This window comes from Nematocida displodere (genome assembly GCF_001642395.1).
Source record: "Nematocida displodere strain JUm2807 chromosome Unknown 3, whole genome shotgun sequence".
NCBI classification, from domain to species: Eukaryota; Fungi; Microsporidia; genus Nematocida; species Nematocida displodere.
In genome coordinates, this window is record NW_027138158.1 from 66,802 (window position 1) to 87,734 (window position 20,933).

General features: G+C 46.6%; 20 protein-coding genes across 20 annotated transcripts; 11 read left to right on the forward strand and 9 right to left on the reverse strand.

The window, feature by feature from the left end:
- Positions 1 to 405: 405 nt before the first annotated feature.
- Positions 406 to 1,485, forward strand: NEDG_00969 (glycerol-3-phosphate dehydrogenase (NAD+); the record flags this gene model as incomplete). The annotated part of the gene is made up of 1 exon (XM_067688387.1): positions 406 to 1,485. The coding sequence occupies one exon, from the start codon at positions 406 to 408 to the stop codon at positions 1,483 to 1,485; it is 1,080 nt and encodes a 359-aa protein (XP_067543575.1).
- A 217-nt stretch (positions 1,486 to 1,702) lies between these two features.
- Positions 1,703 to 2,605, reverse strand: NEDG_00970 (uncharacterized protein; the record flags this gene model as incomplete). Its single annotated transcript, XM_067688388.1, has 1 exon — positions 1,703 to 2,605. One exon carries the CDS (start codon positions 2,603 to 2,605, stop codon positions 1,703 to 1,705), a length of 903 nt encoding a protein of 300 aa, XP_067543576.1.
- A 114-nt stretch (positions 2,606 to 2,719) lies between these two features.
- On the forward strand, positions 2,720 to 4,021 carry NEDG_00971 (uncharacterized protein; the record flags this gene model as incomplete). Its single annotated transcript, XM_067688389.1, has 1 exon — positions 2,720 to 4,021. One exon carries the CDS (start codon positions 2,720 to 2,722, stop codon positions 4,019 to 4,021), a length of 1,302 nt encoding a protein of 433 aa, XP_067543577.1.
- A 163-nt stretch (positions 4,022 to 4,184) lies between these two features.
- Positions 4,185 to 4,520, reverse strand: NEDG_00972 (uncharacterized protein; the record flags this gene model as incomplete). The annotated part of the gene is made up of 1 exon (XM_067688390.1): positions 4,185 to 4,520. The coding sequence occupies one exon, from the start codon at positions 4,518 to 4,520 to the stop codon at positions 4,185 to 4,187; it is 336 nt and encodes a 111-aa protein (XP_067543578.1).
- Positions 4,521 to 4,599: 79 nt separating this feature from the next.
- NEDG_00973 (uncharacterized protein) lies at positions 4,600 to 5,037 on the forward strand (the record flags this gene model as incomplete). Its single annotated transcript, XM_067688391.1, has 1 exon — positions 4,600 to 5,037. The coding sequence occupies one exon, from the start codon at positions 4,600 to 4,602 to the stop codon at positions 5,035 to 5,037; it is 438 nt and encodes a 145-aa protein (XP_067543579.1).
- A 42-nt stretch (positions 5,038 to 5,079) lies between these two features.
- On the forward strand, positions 5,080 to 5,382 carry NEDG_00974 (uncharacterized protein; the record flags this gene model as incomplete). Its single annotated transcript, XM_067688392.1, has 1 exon — positions 5,080 to 5,382. One exon carries the CDS (start codon positions 5,080 to 5,082, stop codon positions 5,380 to 5,382), a length of 303 nt encoding a protein of 100 aa, XP_067543580.1.
- A 29-nt stretch (positions 5,383 to 5,411) lies between these two features.
- On the reverse strand, positions 5,412 to 6,161 carry NEDG_00975 (ER lumen protein retaining receptor; the record flags this gene model as incomplete). Its single annotated transcript, XM_067688393.1, has 1 exon — positions 5,412 to 6,161. One exon carries the CDS (start codon positions 6,159 to 6,161, stop codon positions 5,412 to 5,414), a length of 750 nt encoding a protein of 249 aa, XP_067543581.1.
- Positions 6,162 to 6,188: 27 nt separating this feature from the next.
- NEDG_00976 (CCR4-NOT transcription complex subunit 3) lies at positions 6,189 to 7,328 on the reverse strand (the record flags this gene model as incomplete). Its single annotated transcript, XM_067688394.1, has 1 exon — positions 6,189 to 7,328. The coding sequence occupies one exon, from the start codon at positions 7,326 to 7,328 to the stop codon at positions 6,189 to 6,191; it is 1,140 nt and encodes a 379-aa protein (XP_067543582.1).
- A 35-nt stretch (positions 7,329 to 7,363) lies between these two features.
- NEDG_00977 (uncharacterized protein) lies at positions 7,364 to 7,810 on the forward strand (the record flags this gene model as incomplete). The annotated part of the gene is made up of 1 exon (XM_067688395.1): positions 7,364 to 7,810. The coding sequence occupies one exon, from the start codon at positions 7,364 to 7,366 to the stop codon at positions 7,808 to 7,810; it is 447 nt and encodes a 148-aa protein (XP_067543583.1).
- Positions 7,811 to 7,955: 145 nt separating this feature from the next.
- On the forward strand, positions 7,956 to 10,451 carry NEDG_00978 (uncharacterized protein; the record flags this gene model as incomplete). Its single annotated transcript, XM_067688396.1, has 1 exon — positions 7,956 to 10,451. One exon carries the CDS (start codon positions 7,956 to 7,958, stop codon positions 10,449 to 10,451), a length of 2,496 nt encoding a protein of 831 aa, XP_067543584.1.
- A 499-nt stretch (positions 10,452 to 10,950) lies between these two features.
- On the reverse strand, positions 10,951 to 11,415 carry NEDG_00979 (uncharacterized protein; the record flags this gene model as incomplete). The annotated part of the gene is made up of 1 exon (XM_067688397.1): positions 10,951 to 11,415. One exon carries the CDS (start codon positions 11,413 to 11,415, stop codon positions 10,951 to 10,953), a length of 465 nt encoding a protein of 154 aa, XP_067543585.1.
- Positions 11,416 to 11,461: 46 nt separating this feature from the next.
- On the forward strand, positions 11,462 to 12,139 carry NEDG_00980 (alkylated DNA repair protein alkB -like 8; the record flags this gene model as incomplete). Its single annotated transcript, XM_067688398.1, has 1 exon — positions 11,462 to 12,139. The coding sequence occupies one exon, from the start codon at positions 11,462 to 11,464 to the stop codon at positions 12,137 to 12,139; it is 678 nt and encodes a 225-aa protein (XP_067543586.1).
- A 23-nt stretch (positions 12,140 to 12,162) lies between these two features.
- NEDG_00981 (hemolysin III) lies at positions 12,163 to 12,951 on the forward strand (the record flags this gene model as incomplete). Its single annotated transcript, XM_067688399.1, has 1 exon — positions 12,163 to 12,951. The coding sequence occupies one exon, from the start codon at positions 12,163 to 12,165 to the stop codon at positions 12,949 to 12,951; it is 789 nt and encodes a 262-aa protein (XP_067543587.1).
- Positions 12,952 to 12,980: 29 nt separating this feature from the next.
- NEDG_00982 (uncharacterized protein) lies at positions 12,981 to 14,006 on the reverse strand (the record flags this gene model as incomplete). The annotated part of the gene is made up of 1 exon (XM_067688400.1): positions 12,981 to 14,006. One exon carries the CDS (start codon positions 14,004 to 14,006, stop codon positions 12,981 to 12,983), a length of 1,026 nt encoding a protein of 341 aa, XP_067543588.1.
- Positions 14,007 to 14,030: 24 nt separating this feature from the next.
- Positions 14,031 to 15,188, forward strand: NEDG_00983 (ATP-dependent RNA helicase; the record flags this gene model as incomplete). Its single annotated transcript, XM_067688401.1, has 1 exon — positions 14,031 to 15,188. One exon carries the CDS (start codon positions 14,031 to 14,033, stop codon positions 15,186 to 15,188), a length of 1,158 nt encoding a protein of 385 aa, XP_067543589.1.
- A 245-nt stretch (positions 15,189 to 15,433) lies between these two features.
- NEDG_00984 (uncharacterized protein) lies at positions 15,434 to 17,191 on the forward strand (the record flags this gene model as incomplete). The annotated part of the gene is made up of 1 exon (XM_067688402.1): positions 15,434 to 17,191. One exon carries the CDS (start codon positions 15,434 to 15,436, stop codon positions 17,189 to 17,191), a length of 1,758 nt encoding a protein of 585 aa, XP_067543590.1.
- A 30-nt stretch (positions 17,192 to 17,221) lies between these two features.
- On the forward strand, positions 17,222 to 17,557 carry NEDG_00985 (40S ribosomal protein eS26; the record flags this gene model as incomplete). Its single annotated transcript, XM_067688403.1, has 1 exon — positions 17,222 to 17,557. The coding sequence occupies one exon, from the start codon at positions 17,222 to 17,224 to the stop codon at positions 17,555 to 17,557; it is 336 nt and encodes a 111-aa protein (XP_067543591.1).
- Positions 17,558 to 17,589: 32 nt separating this feature from the next.
- NEDG_00986 (anaphase-promoting complex subunit 8) lies at positions 17,590 to 19,152 on the reverse strand (the record flags this gene model as incomplete). The annotated part of the gene is made up of 1 exon (XM_067688404.1): positions 17,590 to 19,152. One exon carries the CDS (start codon positions 19,150 to 19,152, stop codon positions 17,590 to 17,592), a length of 1,563 nt encoding a protein of 520 aa, XP_067543592.1.
- A 170-nt stretch (positions 19,153 to 19,322) lies between these two features.
- On the reverse strand, positions 19,323 to 19,595 carry NEDG_00987 (uncharacterized protein; the record flags this gene model as incomplete). Its single annotated transcript, XM_067688405.1, has 1 exon — positions 19,323 to 19,595. The coding sequence occupies one exon, from the start codon at positions 19,593 to 19,595 to the stop codon at positions 19,323 to 19,325; it is 273 nt and encodes a 90-aa protein (XP_067543593.1).
- Positions 19,596 to 19,618: 23 nt separating this feature from the next.
- Positions 19,619 to 20,920, reverse strand: NEDG_00988 (peptide chain release factor subunit 3; the record flags this gene model as incomplete). The annotated part of the gene is made up of 1 exon (XM_067688406.1): positions 19,619 to 20,920. The coding sequence occupies one exon, from the start codon at positions 20,918 to 20,920 to the stop codon at positions 19,619 to 19,621; it is 1,302 nt and encodes a 433-aa protein (XP_067543594.1).
- Positions 20,921 to 20,933: the final 13 nt, after the last annotated feature.

Genomic DNA, 20,933 nt, shown 5'->3' on the forward strand with positions numbered 1-20,933 from the left:
GAAAAGCATCACCAAGAAAAACTTATTTGTAACGCGTGTATAGAAGAACATTATTAGACTGGGGTAAGAACAAAAAAACAATATATGGGAACCACCCAACCCCTTACAACCCACAGCTTGGCATAATCCCTGCATCCGCCCCATGTCTTGGCACAGCCCCCACCACAGACCAAGCTTAAGGCTGCAACCTTAATTCAAAAGCTAACACCTATATCCCGACCACCTGGAAGCTTGTGGACGTACCAAGCTAGGCCCCGACTAACCAAACCAAGCCCAAGCTGGGAAACGGGTTTCTGATGCGTGTTTTAGAGGTGCCCAGTTATTGTGCAGGTTGGTGTTTATAGCAGATAGAAGCAGCTGATTGGCTGGGAAAACCTGCATATAGAGAGAAGGTCTGCTTAGAGAATGGAGAAAAAAGTTTGCATTGTCGGAGGAGGGAGCTGGGGAACAGCCATAGCCAAACTCATAGGAGAGAACGTCCAAAAGCTGAAGGAGTACAACAATGACGTTACGCTCTGGATTTTTGAGGAAAAGGTTGGAGAAAGAAATCTTTCGGAAATCATCAACACGGAGCACCAAAACGTCAAGTACATGCCCGATGTGCTGCTTCCTGCAAATGTCATGGCAGTAACATGCCTGAAAGAGGCTGTGGTGGACGCAGACGTCCTGGTGTTTGTTGTGCCCCATGAGTTTCTGGAAACAACCATTGAGCCAATTATTGGAGCCACTAAAGCAGGTGCTGTTGGGGTGACCCTAATAAAGGGCGCGTTTTTCGCCGAGGACAAAATAACGCTTATTTCAGACATGCTTGGAACCAAGCTGGGGCTCCAAATGGCTGTGCTGATGGGGGCTAACATTGCCAAAGACGTGGCCAAGGGAACGCTAAGCGAGTGTACCCTTGGGTGCACAAACGAAGTGGTTGGGCAAGAGCTAGTTCCTCTTTTTGACTCGCACTACTTCCGGGTTAACTTTACCAAAGAGTGTGGGCCAATTGAGCTGTGCGGAGTACTAAAGAACGTGGTGGCTATGGGGTGTGGAATAGTTACAGGGCACGGGTATGGACCAAACACGGTTGCAGCAGTTATTAGGAAAGGGTTTTTGGAAATGATTAGGTTTTGCGATATGTTCTCAAACAAAACCAGCACCGAGGAAAGTGTTTCCAGGGTCTTTCTTGAGTCTTGTGGAATAGCCGATCTGATTGTAACCTGCACATCCGGGCGCAACTTCCGTTTTTCAGAGCTTGCAGTAAAAAATAACGTATCTCTTGAGGAGATCGAAAAAACAGAAATGAACGGACAAAAGCTCCAGGGCTACTCGACCTCCGTTGAGCTAAAGACTTTCCTGGAGAAAACCCAGACAACGAGTGATTTTACTCTACTTTATGGCATCTGCATGGCACCGGGCAATGACAATTCGCCAAGAACCATTGTTTCGGCTATTTCCCCAAAGCTGGCCACAGATAAGGCCAATGGAGAAGATCTGTAAGTAGTGGTGTGTATCAAAGACATTCAGGCATTGGGTAGCAATAAATAGTCTAGACTGGGTGTTCGAGGCTTGGAATGCGTTGTGACTGAATTTATTGATCTCTGGTCTAGTTGCCTGTTCCTACAACCACAAAAAACCTATATTTACAACACTACCCATTCCAGTTTCTCGGGTTTTCGGTTTTTTCGTGTTTTCGGTGTTTTGTGCCATAGCTGGCCTAAAAAGAAACTCTATCCTCTATCCGCTGAAACCTAATCACATTTTTTGCTGATAAGAAAAAAACTCGCTCAATCACCTTTTCCCGCGGTAGATTGGTTAGTGTGCATAGTGTTTCTACCTCTATGCTCTTCCTATCTATCAGGATTTCAAGAATGGCAGAGTCTGTGCGCTTTTTGAGGTTGCTGCTGTGGTTGCGCATGTCTCGGAGAGTCTGTATTCCTTTGACATGGGAGATGTACTCTAGAATGGCCTGCTGTTTGGTGGTGGCCTGGGACGCGTCTACCACCAGCTGGCTGTACAAAAAGTTGACCGCGTCGACTGAAAGGCTCACAAATGGAAGAAAAAGAGCATGAAACTCTTCAACGCATTCGGGCAGGATGGGCTGGATCTTTCCATTTGGTTCCTTTTTTGTTGCTACGGACAGGCTTTCGGCAAGCCTTACAGCTTCCTGGGAGACCGAAGAAAGTTTCTCTGTTTTTTCAAGAGTGTTCAGTTTTTGTTCAAGGTAAGCTTTTTCTTTCCTCAGCTCTTCCAACTTAGTCTTCTGGACGTACATGGCCGCTAGTTTTTCCTTTGTTTGGGCAAACTCAATCTCTAGCCGGTCGTTTTCCTTTTCTATGCTCTCCAGCTCCTCTCTTTCTCTTGTTTCTCCAAGCAGCCCTTCAAAATCGCGGTCTATTGCCAGCCCACGCCCTATACACAGGTTTTTAAGGCGCAGCATGATCTCTACAGCCTCTGAGTCTGTTTCCAGCCTGTTTTTCTCGGTGATTTTAAAGGCTTTACAAATGCTTAAGAAACCAAACTCGTCGGAAGGATCTAGCTCAGTACCAGCATACGTTTCAAGCAAACAAAGCCGTGCAATGGCCTCCTGCTCGGTAGAATAGGTCTCTTCTTCATTCATGGTGCTTTTATGCAAAAATATTACAACATTTGGATCTTCGGGTTGGTGTGTGGTGTTCGGGTGTGTAGTGTGTGCTCGGGTTTGTTTATTGTTGGAATTTGGTTTGTTTGTGGAATGAAGCCATTGGATGCATTGACTGATCTAACTGAGCGGGGAAAGTGGATGCTTAGCGCGTACAGAGAGGCTGCCCATGCATATACGACTGTAATTGAAGGCTTTGCCAAGGCAGTGTCTAAGCCGCGGCTATCAGGATGGAAAAACGACCCTATTTTCTTCTCTTTTCTTAAGTTTTGCGACACCCAGGCCACCACCCTGCAAAACATCCAGAAGGTATCGCAGATTGTCTCAAACAACCTGGAAATAGCACTTGAGCTTGCTTCCCAGGGGCTGGCCCAAGAAAAGGAACGGGATGCTCTTTTTGAAGAAGAGCGCACCAAGTACTACGCCTGCATAGAGACGGGGGTAAAAAAACGAGCGGAGGCGTTGAAAGGTGCTGCAGACATCTGGAAAGCTGATTTTGACCTAAGAAACAGCATCCAAGAGTACGTTGCCAAAGAAACAGGCTGGCGCAGGGAGCAGGGCGTACAAGAAGCCAGGTACGAAGCCATCCACAGTCGCCTTCTCTGTGCGTATAACCTAACCCTCCACGAGTACATGTGTGCCACCAAGAACCACATGAACATTCTTTTGTGCGAGGTCTCGGAAATAGCCCAAACAGCCCTCACACCGCCTGGAAGCGAGGTGATTGAACATCCTGTACCCTGCCCCCGGCTTCTTAGAACTCCAGAGGAAGAGCATGACCGTTTTGAGGATATTTACCGCCAGGCGATAGCAGATAGAGAAACAACATCTGGTTTGTACCCGTTTTTAATAGACCTTTCAATTCGAGGGTGTGGGGTGTTCTACCTCACCAAACCATCCAAATCCAATCCTGTTTTTCTTGTCTATACAAGCACCGAGTACATCCACGCGTTTTCCGTTGCAAGAACACTTGATAAGGTCTCTGAAGATTTATTTATCAAGAGCTGCCCTCAGAACCCTGCAGATGGGTTTTTAAGCTCGCACCCACCACACCAACTCTCCATGCAGCGAGAAGACCATCTGGAAGAAATGAACAAACATCTACTTGACAATATACAGCACATGAAGGCTATTGAAAAAAACTTTCCTATTTTGGTCAAAGATGCATGTATATCTCTTTCTTCGGGTGGCAAAGAAATAACGATTGATTGCAGCTCTTCAAGGTTCTTTTCCAACAAAACCAGGCTTATTGGGGTTTCATCGCAGCAAATAAGAAAGTTCTATCTTCTCATCAACCCCCAGGGGCCAGCTTCGTCCCCACAGTCAGCGTCAGAGGCTGGATCTTCAGAGCTGGTTGTAACGTGGTCAGCTACAAGCTTTGACAACCCTTGGTAGTACACAGGCGCCAGATTGGGTCTATCTCCACCCCAAACAGACTCTGAACAGACTCTGAACAGACGCTGAACTCTAATTTGAGCCCGAACCTTAAAGCACACTACCCAAAGACCTGCCCAAAGACCTGCCCAAAGACCTGCCCGGAGATCTGCCCAAACCCGAACTATCCTTCTGGGGCGGGTGCTGATCCAGAGCTTTGCCCTATCTTCTCAAGAATGCCCATCATATCTGTGTAGTTCAGCCCAAAGAACCCTAGCATATCTAGAACCAGGGTGCTGAAGATCCAGAGGAACAAATTGCTGGTAGTAGAAACTGAGAGAAACTCCAACATCCTGAAAGAACACGCCAGCCCAATTAGCAGCGTAAAGGTGTCCGTTGCTTTAAGTCTTCCGTCAAGCACCGGCATAAGGCTAATAAATACAATTCCAATGGTAAACAGGAAAACAACCAAGGTTAGAAGGATTTTGAACCATCCCCACTCTATTTTGCTCTTGTTCATGCCTCCTACCACCAAAGACTATCCTATTTATTACAGGCTCTGAGACAAAGTAAGAAAAACGAAACAATAATTATTTTCAATGGACGTAGGAGACAGCAACATCCTGGAAGAGTTTGCAGCCAAGCGTATGGCAGAGCTGCAAAAGTTGCGAACCCTTAGGGAAATAGAGGACGAGACGCTTCTTTTAAAGAAAACAAAGACAGACACCATGATTGTCCACTTTTACCAGAAAGCATTCAAGCGGTGCAAGGAAATGAACAAGGCCCTGGAGGAGATAGCGCCAAAGTTTCCCAAGATAGACTTTCTCTTGGCAGATGCAGCCATGTTTCCTTTCATCACCGAAAAACTGGAAATAACCGAATTGCCATATTTGGCAACATTCACCAAAGGATTCTTTATTGGGGGGATTATTGGCTTCCAGGACATTGGTGAAACCGCAGTTGATCTCGCTTTGCTTGAGCAGTACATCAAGCAGTCCGACCTGAGCGAAAAGACACCACAGAAAAGCGCCCAATAAAACGGCAGAACCAGCGATAAAAGCAGAAAAACACGCTTCCCGATGCCTGTTTCAGATAAGATAGCCTGTGTATACTACCGCACCAACAACACCCAGCTAACAGGGTGTCTCCTAAAAAAAGCGATTGCTGCCAAAGAAAGAAGCATTCGCGAGAAAGAGAAGCTTGTTGAAATCATTGACATGCTTATTGTCAACACCATCAACCTAGCTGAAGAGGTTGCTTTCTCAGAGACAAAGACATTCGACACCTTTTACCGCGGCAGCTGCAACGAGTGCCCACAAAACGTGTCAAAGCTAGTGGTTTTCTTTGAAGAAGCTCTTGCTAAAAAATTGCCCAAAAAATAAATGCGTTCAGGTAAGTTTTTAGACACCGTTTATTTTTTACGACCAAACGCCTCCTTTAAAAACTCTACCGGATTTGTTGTTGTCAGCTTCTTCCTTTTTGAAATGAATGCCTGGGCATATGTGGTGAATAAATCTGCATATATGAGCGTCTGAATGGCTGCGCTCCAAATAAGAATGGAGTGGTACCCCCCATTGTTCATCCACTTAATCAGCCAGCCCACCATGTAGCACGCCCGATAAAGACCTAAAAAGATGATGTAGTGGATGGTCAGACTCTCGCCCTCCCCGCGCTTGTGCAGCATTGCAAGCTGTGGGAGTATGGAAACAGACTCCAGAACAATGCTTGACGACCACAGCCAGTTAATGGCGGTTTTGAGAAAAGAAGACCCCCAGGACATCAGGAAAAAGCCGCCAGCAAGTGCCGGGGCAATAAGCACCCAGAGTGGCAGCTCATCACAGTCCTTGTCGTAGGTATGGGGGTATATTTTGACAATAACCCAAATAATGTAGCCCTGGCACGAAATAAAGACACACTTCATGATCGTGTTGTATATGAGACGATTGCTTTGGAAGATCCTGTGCGGGTGAATAAACACCCACAAAAGGTCCAAGTATCTCCCGAAAAACACCAAAACATAAAGAATCTGTGACTTTAGAGAAATTCCTGAGCTAGAACTCGTTCTGCGCATCTTTAGAAGAAGTACAAGCATTGACAGCACGTGAAGAGCGTCCCCGCTCGTTCTTACCAACAGTTCTAGTCCACTCAGAATAATGCTCATAAATAATAAAACTAAATGTTATGTTTATTACAGGTCTATGTCTTCAAGATACTTGTAGTCAAACCGGAAGTTTTCTTTCTTCCGGCTGGTCCAGGTGACTTCATAGTCGAAGAAAATGTATATTCCTTGCTCGTACTCTTCCGTGAGAACTACAGGCTCTTCCAGGCGCTGGAACCACGCCATATATTTAGTGTGCAGTCTCCAGGAGTAGTTTTTCAGCTCTTTGGCAGCATAGTACTGGCAGGCCGTGTTTTGGTGGAAGTAAAAGATAAAGAAAAGTGTGTCCATATCAAGCTTTTGGTAGAACTCTGGGCTGCTGAGGAGAGCAATGGGCTTTTTTGGGAAAAAAGACGGGCACTCTGAGAACTCTGGCCTGAGACGAAGGGAGGCGCAGGTGTCGTTGTAGTGCAGCGGGTGCCTCAAACTGTTAATAATTTGGATGTTGAAGGGGATGGTTAGGGTGTTAATCTTTTTTTGCAACTGTGGAAAAAGTGTTTCTTCTTTTTCAGGTACTCTTTTCTTTTCATCAGCATCCTTTTTTTTCCGGCGGGTGGAGATGGAAACGTCTCCCTTCCACGCTTCTTCCTTCGGCGGGGCCTCTTCCGTCTTTTTATTAGCAAGGTGGTTAAGCAGCTCCATGGTTTGGATCTTTCCATCGTAGTAGTCATCAAGGGCGGGGCCAAGAACGGCTTTATCGGCACCGTCCTGTGACAGAAGTACTTTTAAGGGGTGGGTGTCTATTTGCGGATACTTTCTTATTTTTGCCTCCAAATCAATGTTTTTAATGGTTATTAAGGTCTTATCTTTTAGATCTGCGCTGTAGAACTTTTGTGCTTCTTCGCGAAGACACAAGGAGATGCTTTCCTCCAGCTCTACCATCAGATCAACCCCTTTTTTGTACACTTCAACCTCTTCTTTTATCTTATCCTCCTTAGCGCCGCTTTTGAACATTTCTTTCAGTGCCGAGAGTTTTTTAACCTCTTTTCTTAGCTCTTTCTCTGTTTTGCTGCGCTCAGTGAAGATCAACGGTACTGGCTTTGGGATTGGCTTTATTTCTCCACCACTTTGTGTGTATCCTAGCTTCTTCACCAGGGAGAACACGATCTTTCCCCCCTCCTGAATCTTTCTTCCCGTGCGTTCTATCTCTGCTAGTTTCTTCCCAGACATTGCGACAAATAAAAAGGGAATTTTTAATTGAAAAAATGGAGGATACGCTAGTGAGCGGAGAGCACCAAAACGTGACCCGCTTTGTCCGCTGCCAGGGAGACGTTCTGGCCGTTGCAAGCATTCTTGTGGAGGCGCGGGAGGAGGAGACACTTGGTCTTCCTACAAAAACAGACCTTCCAAATATAGAAGTAAACGTTGCAGGAAAAAAGAGTGCGCCTTTCCTAAAGGGGATAATTACACGTATTGTGAAAGAAGAGCTTGAAAAGCTTCCAACACAAAAAGTCTCTTTAGTCTTTGATATTTTTAGCTCCAAGTCGGTTATTGTTCCAGCTATGCAGCTTTTAAGCGATGCCCTGCGCCACCTAGGGCTGGGCTCGGAGTATGCGGGGACAGAGGTCGAGGCAAGTGGTTCGGTGGTATGCACCGTCACTAGAAACAGCGCTCCTTTTTGGACCAGTCGTGTAAAGGCTCTGGAGCAATAAATTAAGATTTGGTCTGTATTTGGTACATTTACGAAGAATCAGAACTACGCACACAACACAAATGCAGCACAAACACAGCACATGTATCATCACAGTCCTTCAAGCTAGCTCAAATGATTTAATTTCTTTGATTATTTTAATTTATATGGTAGATTACGTCATCCTTACAAGCAAAGGTCCGGTGGTACTTCATGAGAACCGAAGGAAAAAAGGGTGGGAGCGGTGGAACAAGGCTTTGTTTGCTGGCGCGGAGTACACTCTCTCTTTTCAGTACGAGAGAGAGCTTCTATCCGGTAGTACTGAAAAAGAAGAAAACATTCAACGACTTATGGCGCTAGCCATAGAGAGCATCCAGGCGCAGAAGTATGGCAGGGCCCAGAGCAAGAAAGTAAATGTTCTGGAGCTGCAAATCCTTACAAGCACGGGGGAAGCGCCAGAAGAGGCGAGTGTTTCGGTGGTGGCTAAGAAGAAGAGCCTGGCAAACATTATTGTTTCAGGTATTGCCGATCTTTTCAGGAAGAAGATTCTTGGAACGATAAGAAAAGACAAGGTGGAAACGTACGTTGAAGGAGACTTTTCAGGTGTGGAAAGACTTAACCGAAAAAACAGCCCAATTGATGCACTGGTGGCATACAGGATAGAAAAAGATGAAGACGAGCACGACCCAGAGTACCAGGTGGTTTTTGAAGAGGCGCACGCAGGAAAAAGCGAGCGAGTACCTGAAAAAAGCAGCCGCGCCGAAGAGCAGGGCAGGGAAACAAGCCAGGTAACTAGTGAAGAGCAGGTGTACCAGGTGCTCAAACACTTCCAGCACCACTTCTATGTTGGGGAGTTCAAGTTTATCATGACACTTGTTCACAGTAAAAAGTGCATAGAGGAGATAGGTGCCTGGATATACAACAAAGACTATCGAGAAATCTTTGCCAATTTAGAATGCATCATTAACCGATTTATAACGTTGTTTGTGAACATGGCCGGGTCTACACTCCCTGTAGCTGTAGAGACAAACGAGTACATCTCAGCAACAACCCTTGCCCGCAGTGCCCAAAGCGGCTCCACCTCCAAAGCCCGAAACACCACAAATAGCCCGAATAGCCCGACAACGCTTGAACAAATGGTTGACCTGCTAAAAGCCATTGAAAGCGAGCAAAAAGCTGAAGTTACAATGAAAAACGTCACTCTTCCGTACATTGCCTACCTGGAAGAGGTATCAGCAATCATCTACTCAGCCGATTTTGTCGAGTACATCAAAACGGTTGAGGAAACCATCTCACACTACAAGAGAGTCTCAAAACCCGAAATGACAGCCATTGAGCAAAAAAACAGGTGCACAGTTGCATTCTTGCTGGTGGACATCTACCACCGAGTGATCAAGTACCGGATGTATACCGAAGAGGCTGAAAAGCTTCTCAGGCGCCCAAGCCACGGGTCCACCACCTTCCAGGACCAGATCCGAACCCTCCACAAACACTCGGTAAAGATGGGAGAGCTTTTGGATGCTACCGAGCGCTACAAGAAGATGGTTAAGCTCATTCAAACGGGGGCTAAGCTACCCGATGTTGTTGGCGATTTTGTCGACATGTTTGAGCTGCCCCAGGGCTCCGTCATCATCACGAAAGACACGCTTATCCTCATGTACAGCGACGCAACTAGAGCAGTTATCCCGAAAAAAGAGATTTGGGGTTGCTCTCCCGTCCCTAATGAAGACGCTGCTACCGAACACATCGACATTTGTGTATCTTCCATCTACCCGCCATCGCTTGAATTCGTGGTTGATTGTGTTAACGACATGCGTGTTCATTGGTTTAGGCTAAGTTTTAAGTCGGAGGAGTACGTGGCCCGCTTTTTAAAGGCTTTCAGGTGCGAAAGTGTCCCCAAAACCCCAGGTCTTTGTCTTTCGCTTACTCCAGACACCATCCCGGTGGAAAGGGAGGGCAGAGACCGTCTCCATCACACAGACGTTCAAAAAAGCCACCGAAGAATGCTTGCGATCCTTGAGCAGCGAAAGCTTGTGGCTTCATCAGACATTTACACCTACGGACGCAAAAACAAGCTACCTGACTCTTTTTTGTTTGCGCTCAAAAAGTGGGTGGACAGTTCGCTCAGTGACATATCCAAAGTTACCAAAGAGAAAAGAGCCTCAGTTGAAACGTACGCTCTCAAAACCACGCTTCTTAAAGAGGTCAATCGCATCATTCGCGACCACCCCCCCAAGTTCCCGTACGCCAACAAAAACAACGAATTTTCAAACCTTCCCGAAAAAAAGCTTTTGTCCCACGCCATGCCAATGTACCTAGACTACCTCTCCTACACCCTCAGAGTCCTTGAAACAGAGGAGATGCACCAATACTCCGCCTCAATTTTGAAACTTTTAGGGTGCTCGGTCGGCATGAAAGACTCGGCAATTCCCTGCTCGGAGTTTTTAGAGCTGGCTCTGGGCGGGGAGGTTTCAGTTCCTAAGTCCCTCACAAGGAACGAGTTCTTTCTCTCCCTCCTGGTTATTCGGTACTTTGTCATTATTACTCCGTACATTGGGGCTAAGAAATTTATGAGTATTTTACTACCGCTTTTTATTTACCACTCAAAGGAGCTGGGCGTCCTTCTGGAAAACACTTCTTCTGCTTTTCAAGTGCCCGAGTAGCTCGTTTAGCTACTTTTAAAAGGGTGCTGTTTTCTTCTCGAAAGAGCATCTTTCTTCTCTTCCAAATACCGTGAAGCTTTTCCAAAGCATCTTTTTTCTCTGCCCAGCCTCCCATTAATAAACTCAAAGTACCCGAGCTATTATTATTTAAGGTGCCCGAGCTATTTAAGGTACCCAGTCATTTAAGGTACCCAGTCGTTTAAGGTGCACACCTTATTCCCTGACCTTTTAAAGTACCTGTGCTATTTAAAGTACCAACTTATTACCCGACCTTTTAAAGTACATAGCTTAACCCAAGAATGGAGGTATTTAATAATTTATTTTTTACACCCCCAGTTTTAATAGTTAACTCTCCTTGGAAATGATGATTCTTTAGTTATCCCTGTCTGACTGTGATGATAATCTTTATCTGATCCATTTTATCTCAAACTCTTTGACCTTCCGTCCCAAACAGTCCAGAGCTTTTTCGAACAGTCGTGAACAGTCACAAACCTTTGCCTTAGGAGCCAAGAGCTTCTTCTTTTTGGACAAAATCAATGATGCCATTGGTAATGGGGTATGTTTCATTACATTTAGTGCATGCAAGAACACCGCTTTCAATGCGCGAGCTAAGAAGAAGGGAAAAGAGAGCTTTGGTCCTTGCTTCGCCAATTGAGGAAATAACTGATGTTCCAGCAAGAATGTCTTCTAACTCATCAATGGTGGTAAACATACTGTCGGTGAACTCAGTGCTTTTAACAGTGCATGTTTCTCTGATGCTCTCAATTACCATCATGAGGACAAAGTCGTTCTGTTCATTGTTAATTGAGCAAATTGTTTCGGCCTGAGCATCCAAAAATTCAAGTTCTTTCTCTTTGGGGTCGACAAGGACTATGTCAATGACGGAGTTCTTTGGAACAAGGGAGTTTTCCATTCGGCAGGAAACCTTCTTACACTGGAGTAGCAGCAATGAAAAAATTTTCATAGCTCTCCGCTTCCCCCACTATAAATACTAAAGAATTTGCAAAAGAATGCATGTGTTTGAGCAAAAGCACGTCCATGCGTTTTACGAGGACTCGTCAAAGGAATTTTCAGCTACTAGGTTCAAAACATGGCCCAAAGTAGAATATTTTTACCAGAAGTACGTTAAAGATACAGATGTTGTTGTAGATGCTGGATCGGGTAATGGAAGAAACACATTCTTCCCCGAGAGAACGCTTTCTCTTGACTACTCCCACGGGCTTCTGTCTATCGCCCGAGAAAGACAGTCTGGAGCTTTTTATGGAAGAGTTGATCTGGCAGATGCATTTCCAGTCAGAGCGTCTTCGTGCGACGTAGCCATCTCCATTGCTGTTATCCACCACCTCTCCACAGAAGAAAGAAGGCTCGCTGCGGTTAGACACATGGTTGAGGTGGTAAAACCTGGGGGGTATCTTTTAGTGTATGTGTGGAGCGACACGCCTGAGGGCGCGCCAGCTAAGTTTGTCAGTCTACAAGCCATTGAAGACACCTCCATCACAGAAACCATGCCCAAAGTCGTGGCTAATGACGTCTTTGTAGGGTGGAAAAAACAAAACATGCTGAACAGGTACTACCACCTATTTCAAGAAGGAGAGCTGGAGAACCTTGTCTCCACATGCAATGTAGACATTATGGAGCAGGGGAAGGATCATGGCAACTACTTTATTGTCTGCCAAAAGCAGTATTAGTAAAAATTTGAAAGCATTATTTAATGGAGACAACACAGGAGGCATCAATTGTTAGAGAAGTGTCTCAAAACTTGACTAGTAATGAGCTAACGCCGACCGAAACCCTTACAAGTGAAGAAGATTCGGCGTGTGACGAGTCCTCCTCCTACCTAACCGCAAAGATTAAGCCCTACTGGAGGGGCCGGCTCCACCGAGTTGCCTTCTATGCAGCACTATGTATGTACGCCGTTCTCCTTTTTTTCATGAAAAACACAAACAAGATATACCTTACGATCTACTTCGCATCCCAAATCATACTTTACGGGGTGAGCAGCACCTACCACCTTACTGCATGGACTAGCAAGCAAAAAGAAGCGTTTTTTAGAAAACTTGATCATTCTTCAATTTTTCTGCTAATTTCAGGGACGCAAACCTGCGTAGCCATGGCGATTAAAGAGACGTGCGGACCACACGCCGCGTCTGCCATGACGTATGTGCCCTTAACGTACGTTATCGGGGGTTTGGGCATACTTAAAGTCTTTTTTCTGACCACCCTTCCCCGGTACGTTAACGTTTTGTACTACGTTTTGCACGGGGCCTCGGCAGCACTGTTTTTTCCAATGAAGTGCTTTGTGGAGGAGTCTGTTATTGGGATTCTTTGCATTCTTGGGGGCGCCGCCTACATCCTAGGAGGCGCGGTCTATGGAGCCAAAAAGCCCGATCCTTGGCCCGAAACCTTTGGGTACCATGAAGTTTTTCATCTGCTTACCATAATTGGCAACTTGTTCTTTCTGTTGACGGTCGTGTGGGCATCGTACAAAGGATCTGCCTGAATAGCGCCCGTCCTGTTAATCGGCGTGTTCTAGTTCGGGCTTGGGGAGTGTTTGGCAGCGTTTGCCTGCAAAATGGTTCGGGTCTGTTTGTACGCGTCTAAGTTGAAGAGAAGATACTCTCTGCCTTCTACTTTTTTAACGGTTATGTATGTTCGGGCGTCTGGGTGTTTAATTACATCGTTTATGTCCAGAGTGCCTCGGTTGAGTGCTGGCATTCTTTTTTGGAGAAACGTCTTTTCAAACGATCTTTTCTCCTCAGAGACACAAAGAAGGTAGATTGTATGAACGATCTTCTCGACTTCCTTGTCTTTCTCGATTTCCAGTCTTATAAACTCTTTTTTTCTCTCCTCCTCTCTTATTCGGATACGCTCAAGAATACTAAGGGCTCGGGGGTTGGCCGGCTTTGCATATGTTAGCGAAATATTTGGGGAAGTTGTGTGGTTTTTGGGGGTGGGCGGACCCTGGGGCTCTGAGACGGCAATGGAAGAAGCCAAAACGTCTCTGAAGGGCTTGTCTGGGTCTCTGTCAACTATGTCCATTTCTGGAATGCTTATCTGAAACTCCTTATCTGTTGCTAGGAGATAGTCTAAATCTTTTGTTTCTTCAGGTGTGTATCGGCGTTTTTCACCAACTGTGGCCGTGTAAGCCCGGCGCACCCATTCAGTCGCTTTCTTCTCGCAGTGCATGGCTTTGTTTTCTATTTCCTCGGCCTCAATCAGGATGACAGCTTCTTTTTTGAGGTGTGATAGGGTGTAGGTGTAAATGGGGCCAAAAATTGAGAGAATCTGCCGGTAGTGCTTCTCGGTGATTGTTTGCCTGGCAAGTTGCGAGACTGTTTTTGTAACTGCTGCCAGCGTGTTGGTGAGGCGTTTTGTGTCATTAAAGGCTATCACCGAGTCTGTCAGCGGAATTACTCTTAAAAGCAACAGAATAGAAGAGGGAAGTTTTGCATTGCCAATGCCAGAGGTTAGGTGCTGCCATCTAAGGTATCCTGGCACATCTTTCTCTTTTTTCATGTTGTGGACCAAAGCCTGCTTCTTTTGTTCTGCAGCCATAAGTGAGAAAGCGCAAAATTTTACATGAAATGTTCAGAGCTGAGCTTTGAGCATCTTGGCCTAAGCAAAAACATCCTGAGGGGTGTCTACGCCCACGGATTCACATCCCCGTCGCCCATCCAGTGCGAAGCCATCCCGGCCATTGTTCTGGGAAAAGATACCGTTGTACAGTCTAAAAACGGCACCGGAAAAACAGCCACGTTTCTGCTAGCGCTGCTCCAGAGGCTGGGCGACGGCGGGGAGGGGGTCCAGGGGCTTATTCTGTCGCCCACGCGGGACTTGGCACTCCAAACCTTTTCCGTTTTTGACAGCTTGGCGAAGTTCTCCAAAATCAAGGGGCACTGTGCTGTTGGGGGGCATTCAGCCTCCGCAGACATGAAGGCGGTGGAGACCAACTGCGGCGTGGTTTGTGGCACGCCGGGCAGAGTGCTGCAGCTTCTCAGAGAAAGACCAAAAAGCTTTGCAGGCACGAAAATGGTTGTTCTTGATGAGGCAGATCGGGTACTAGATAACGGGTTTGGAACACAAGTTAAAAGCATCTTTGATGCGCTAAAAGAAAGCGCCCCACAGCTTGTGATTGTCAGCGCCACCCTTCCAGGCGCTGTAAAGGAAATGCTCAGCTCGCTGCTTAAAACGCCGCAAATGTTCCTGGTACCACAGGACAAGCTGTCGGTGGACAGAATCGCGCAGTACTATGCCGAGGTAAAGAAACAAACAGACAAGTTTGAGGCACTTTGCGACGTTTTTGGGACGTTTTCTATCTCCCAGGCAGTTATTTTTGCCAATAACAAAGAAGGCGTCTCAGACCTGGAAAAAACAATGAAAATGCACGAGTTTTCCGTTACAGCCATCCACAGTGGACTGGAGCAGCTGGAAAGAGACAAAAGACTCGAAGGCTTCTTTTCCGGAAAGCACCGGGTTCTTATTTCAACCGATGTGATGTCAAGAGGCATTGATGCCGCACACGTCAACCTGGTGGTTAATTACGACATTCCCCTATCTAGTGAAGAGTATCTGCACCGTATTGGGCGTGGCGGAAGGTTTGGAAAATCATCCATAGCTGTTACCCTTGTTGCACCAAACGAGAAAGACCGGGCCCAAACTATCTGTGGCGCATTTGGAAAAAAGCTACAACCCCTCATTCTAGGCGCCACCCCCGTTCACCCTGTTTTAGACCAGTAGCTGCTATTGGCCCACCCCGAAATCTATTGGGCCTCGAAAAATAAACAGTTGCATAAACCATGGCAACGCCCCAAACCAGCGCACACGTCTTTTTCTTGGGGCCGCACATGCACGCACCATTCCTGGAACCTCCAGAATCGCCTAAAACCCTCCAGGCATATCTGCAAAAGAAACAGCGTAGCAGGACTATCTTTTTTGAAACATAGTTACAATGGGTCTATATAAGCAAGGGGCCAGGCACGACCATGGCCATTAGCAGCACACAGACAGATGCGCTCCCTGAAGACTTGGTCAATGAGTTTATTTTTCGCTGCACCATTAGAACGGCTATGATCAACCGAATGATCCAAACTGCCCGAAACAGAGAAAGTGTCTCGGAAGAAAGGTACCTGGAGATGTGCCTCATGGTGCTAAGACACGCCAATGATATCCGCCTGGCTGCCGACTGCATAGACGGCCTGGCCCTGGAAAGCAGCGAAAAAGAGGCACTTAAGCAGATGCTTAAGCTGGTTTCGGTTGAATCAATGATTTATAGCCTGGGGCACATGCTCATCCACATGAAAGGGTTGCAAGCAGCGTCTAACATCAACACCTGCTTCATACGGCGCACCAAAAAGTTTTGGATCCACCCAGATAACGTCGAAACAGTTTTGTCTCTTATTATACCATACCTCCCCGTTTACATCTTTGGAGACGACGGCAGCGGCCGAATCTCGTCCACCATATCCAGCGTATACTTTGATACCCCGGAGTTCTACCTCTATGAGCACCGCATCAAAAGAGACCAGGGCGCCAAGGCCCTCCGCATCCGGAAGTATGGGGAGTCTTCATTCATCGCCTACGTCGAGCTAAAAACCCACGAAGATGGGTGGACGGGTGAAAGAAGCACCAAAAGACGCTTTCTCATCCATACCAAGCTTATTCCCATCTTTTCGCAAGGCATTGATGTCTGGGACGAGATAAAAAGCATCAATGCCCCAGAAGCGCACAGCCTCTACGCCGAAGTGCTTTCCCTAATTGGCGAGCTAGGTCTTGTCCCCGTTGTAAAAACTGCCTATACCCGAACAGCCTTCCAGTTCCCCGAAGACTCTTCCGTCCGCCTTTCCATGGACACAAATCTCACCATGTGGAACGGTCTAGATGGAAAGTCTTTCCCGTACGCGATTCTTGAGGTTAAACTAGAGGAGGGAGCAGAGCCTGAATGGATTGTTCAGCTAATGAACACGCCGCTGGTTATTCCGGTTGACAAGTTTTCCAAGTACCTCCACGCATGTTCAGTGCACTACCCCGACGTTCCCTCCGTTCCGTACTGGTACAACCAAATCAGAACCTGTAAAAAGAGAGCGGTAGAGATCGAGCAGGATCTTCCCACTGATCCAAAGCTGCTAGACATTTCTGAGGAGCTAATCAAAATTTTACTCCGATTAAAAAATATTGCATCACACCTGACATCAGGATTTTCTTCAGCCCCCACCACAGCCCAGCCCTCTGCTTTTTCCTCAACCTACTCCTCAGCCGCTGGATCAAATTATGCACTACCAACAATACAAAACAGAACAGACCCAAACACTACACAAACAATGGCCGGAGAAAAAGAAAAGAGCTTTTACGAATCGACCTCACTTATACGCCCACAGTCAGACGCAGTACCCGCTGCTGACGCAGACAAGCCTATTATTGTGCCCGTGCGCATCGAGCCCAAAGTCTTTTTTGCCAATGAAAGAACTTTCCTCTCCTGGCTCCACTTTGCCATTTTCATTGGGGGGATAGGCGCGGCACTAATGGGCCTGGGAGACAGACAGGCAGCTCTTTCCGGGGTATGCTTCGTCGTGGTCTCCGTCATTTTCTCGCTTTATGCGCTCTACCTCTATTTTTGGAGAGCAAACCAGCTAAAAAACAAGAACCCGGGGCCATACGACGACCACAACGGCCCCATGATCCTGGTTGCTGTTTTTCTGTCGGCAATGATTACTTCGGTTTTTTTCAAGTTTCCTCTCAAGTAAAATAGATTTTCTCTTTTTTTTACCCCAGACATGACTCAGAAGAGAAGAAACCACGGAAGAGCCAAACAGAACAGGGGACACACCAGAAACATCAGATGCGAGAACTGCTTCCGATGCTGCCCCAAGGACAAGGCAATCAAAAGGTTCCACATCAGGAACGTTATTGACACAGCCTCCTTTGACGACATAAAACTAGCCTCTGTCTACGAAGACTTTGAGGTTCCCAAGTTTTACTACAAGCTCGAATACTGTATTTCATGCGCTGTTCACCAAAGAATTGTTAGGTCAAGGTCAGCAGAAGACAGAAAGGACAGATCTAACCCTTTTACAAGAAAGAGACAGACTCTTTTGAGTGCCTCTTCTTAATAAAACCGTTAAACTGAGAAAATTTGTCTTTATTAAAGCGTGCTGTGTCGCTGAATGCTGAGCCGGTTGCGAAAGCTGGCCACTTCTTTGGCGTCGGCCTGGCCCTCCAGGAGCTCAAGGAACCTTTCTGCCGTTTCAAAGCAGAAGCTGGCTTTTGTTTCGGCGCTCTTTTGGGCCAGGCCAATTTCAAGGTATTTCTTGTAGAAAACGGTGCACTCTGGGTCTTTGAGTCGGTGGAGAAGATCTCCTAAAAGGGAAATACAGCGAATATTTCCTTCTTTGGCTCCTTTTTTGTAGCACCTGGCTGCTTCTGCTGATTTTTTCAGCTTATCAAAACACTGGCCTAAGCCCTCATAAATCCTGAAGTTAGCTGGGGCAAGCTCTGCCGACTTCCTGAAAAAGTGGAGGGCGTACTCAAACATCTCAATCGAGTAGTAGATCTGCGCCATGTTTGACCAAACGCGGTGGTCGTTGTAGTTTTTTTTGATGGCAACGTTGCACGCTTTGATGGCGGAGCAGGTGTCTTTCAGGCGCAGGTACTCCTGGGCCACAAAGACGTAGGCAATGTCAAACTCTCCCGGCCTGTCTTCCCGGAGGATTTGCTGGAACTGTTCTATGCTGCTGATGTGGTTGGCCTTGAGGGAGAGCAGATTACCTGAAACATAGTGGTAGAGTGGCAGGTTGTAATATCTGGTGTAGACAACGAGGAGAAGAGCTGCCAGCTTTTCAACCTCCCCCGTGGAAAAAAGGACGTTGGTAAAAAGATCGAGATTGTCCCTGATCTGTCCTTTGGCAACAATTTGCTCAAAAATCGAGATGGCTTGTTCGTGGTAGTTGTAGTGGCTGGCAAGGCCAGCGATCATGGACTGGGCATAGTCGGTGGTCATAACTGGATCGGTAAAGGCTTCGGCCTTCACAAGCTTTTTCAGGGACGGGTGGAGGATCGATCGCTTGCTTCCGACATAAAGGATGAAAAGTATCCGCATGGGCTTATCTGGGACTTGCCCCGAGACCTCCTCCAGGTTTGAGGCCGTCACAATCTCTGAGAGCATTCTACAAACTTCCCAAAAGTATGGCAGCTTTTTTACCGTATACAGTAATAATTTTTTCAGGGTTGCTGACGAAAGGTGCTCTCTTTTTGAGAGAAACAGGAGAAACACCAAATAACCGTCATCAAAGACCGGGGAGTCAAAAAAGCTCTTTTTCTTTCCCTGCATCCGCAAAGAGTGCCGAATGCCCTCGTCAAGTGCTTTGTCGGTGACCTGGGAGCCTTCAACTGAAAAATTTGAAACAGCCTCTGACTTAATCTGTGATAGAATGTACAGTGCATAGTTTCTCAGAAAAACCTTCTCCGACGAGCAGCATGTGCAGTAGCTGTACCTTTGCTCCCCCCTGGCGCACTCTAGCAAAAAGTATGCTTGGTGGTACTCCTTCATATAAAACAGGTTTCTAGCTCTGGAAATAACTAGTGACTCATTCGTTACAGTAACCAAACTGTCATTTACTATCCCGGACTTACACAAAAACTCGGCCGAATCGAATAAACACCGGGCATAGAGCTCCTTCAAACACGTCTCTGGGCCTGCTTCTGCCATAAATATATTTTACGTAAATTTTCATTAAACTTATTGAATAAGTCATTCCCCACACCCTACCCGTCCTCCCACACCCCACACTCCTTGTGCACGACCGCCCTGCCCAATGTGCACCGTACACTGTCTCAATGGCTGTGCCTGGGCTAGTTTGGGTTGTGTCAGTGGTGGTGCTAGTGGTGGTGTTCTTCGTCAGCGGCGGTGTTTTTTATGGCGGTGTACTCCTTGCAGACTTCTTTGTAAAGAAGGGTGTTGATGATTTTCAGCTTTTCTACAATATCTGAGAGTCTTTCATACTCGTTGATTGTCTGTTTTATCTGTTTTTCCAGGGTTTCTACCTTCTCTTTGAGTGGCAGTGCATCCTTCTTGGTTTCAAAAGTGTGCTCCTTTGGGGTGCTGTTGTGTCTTGGTGGTGAATCTTCTTCTGTTTGTGCCGTGTTCATCATGCTTAGTAAAAAAAACTATTGCTTTACTTCTTTTCTTTGATTTTTAGCACTTTTCCAAAACCAACTGTTCGTGACTCATCTCTTAGCGTAAAAATGCCTGAACGTCTGCCTGCCTGGAATACTTCAAGTGGAATAATTTCGGTTGCGAAAACTTCTGCAACGACTTTATCTCCCGTTTTGGTAAACTTGACTTTGTGGATTTTGTTGTCTGTTTTTTTGTAGAGCTCTCCTATACTTACTGGCACCGTTCTGCTTCCCATGTGCATGATTGCGCCGTACCCCTTGGTAATCAGGGACTTGGCGTCCAGGATGCTTAGCTGGGCCATGAAGTAGTTGGAGTCTAGAATGCTGTTGGTGTCTGGGGAGGTGAGCATGTCCCCGGGCGAGAGGTCTTCTGTCTCTTTGAACTTTAGCCTGACACACTCTCCCGGGCCAGCCCGGTCTATCTCCTCCTCTTCTTTGGCAATAGATGTTATTGTTATTTTTCTTGATCCTGGCATGAGTTTAACGGCTTTTTTTTCCAGAATACCTTGTTCTACGCGCGCAAACACCAGGGAGTTCCCCATGTCCCTGGTGGCATCGGTGATGGCCACTGAGAGGGGGCCTGTCTCGTTTCTTGGCACCTTGAGCGCGCTTAGGTACTCAAAAAAGCTTGGGCCCTTGTACCACCCACAGGTGCTCTTGGGCACCCTTTCCTCGATGTTTTCTCCAAGGAAGCCGCTGATTGGGATGTAGGTAAGGTTTTCTTTGCCAAATAGGGCCCCAAGCATTTTTTGGGTTGAGTTGATGATTTGGCTGTACCTTTCCTCTGACCACTGAACTGTTGGCTCGTCCATTTTGTTTACCACCACACAAACGGTTGGAATGCCTGAGGCTTTGGCAAGGTAGATGTGCTCTCTTGTTTGCCCCCCTTTCTCAAAACCTGCTTCAAACTCGTTCTGTCTGGCTGAGATAACGATGATGGCGACGTCTGCCTGGCTGACTCCCTGGATCATGCTTGGAACATACATTTTGTGTCCTGGCGCGTCAAGAATTTGCACAACCGTGTTTTCAAGCTCAAAGTATGCCTGTCCCAGCTCAGTGGTTTTCCCCTTTTCTCTTTCTTCGGGGTTGCTGTCGAGCGCCCACGAGAGATACCAGCTCTCTCGGTTTTTCTCGCGCGATTCTTTTTCGTACTTCTCCAAGGTTCTTTTATCGACCTTTCCCGAGAGGTAGAGTATTTGTCCACCAATTGTGGACTTTCCTGCATCGACGTGTCCTATAAACACGATGTTAATATGCTTTTTAGTGACGGTTAACCGCTGTAGTTCATTTTCCAGCTCCATAAAATTCTTTAAA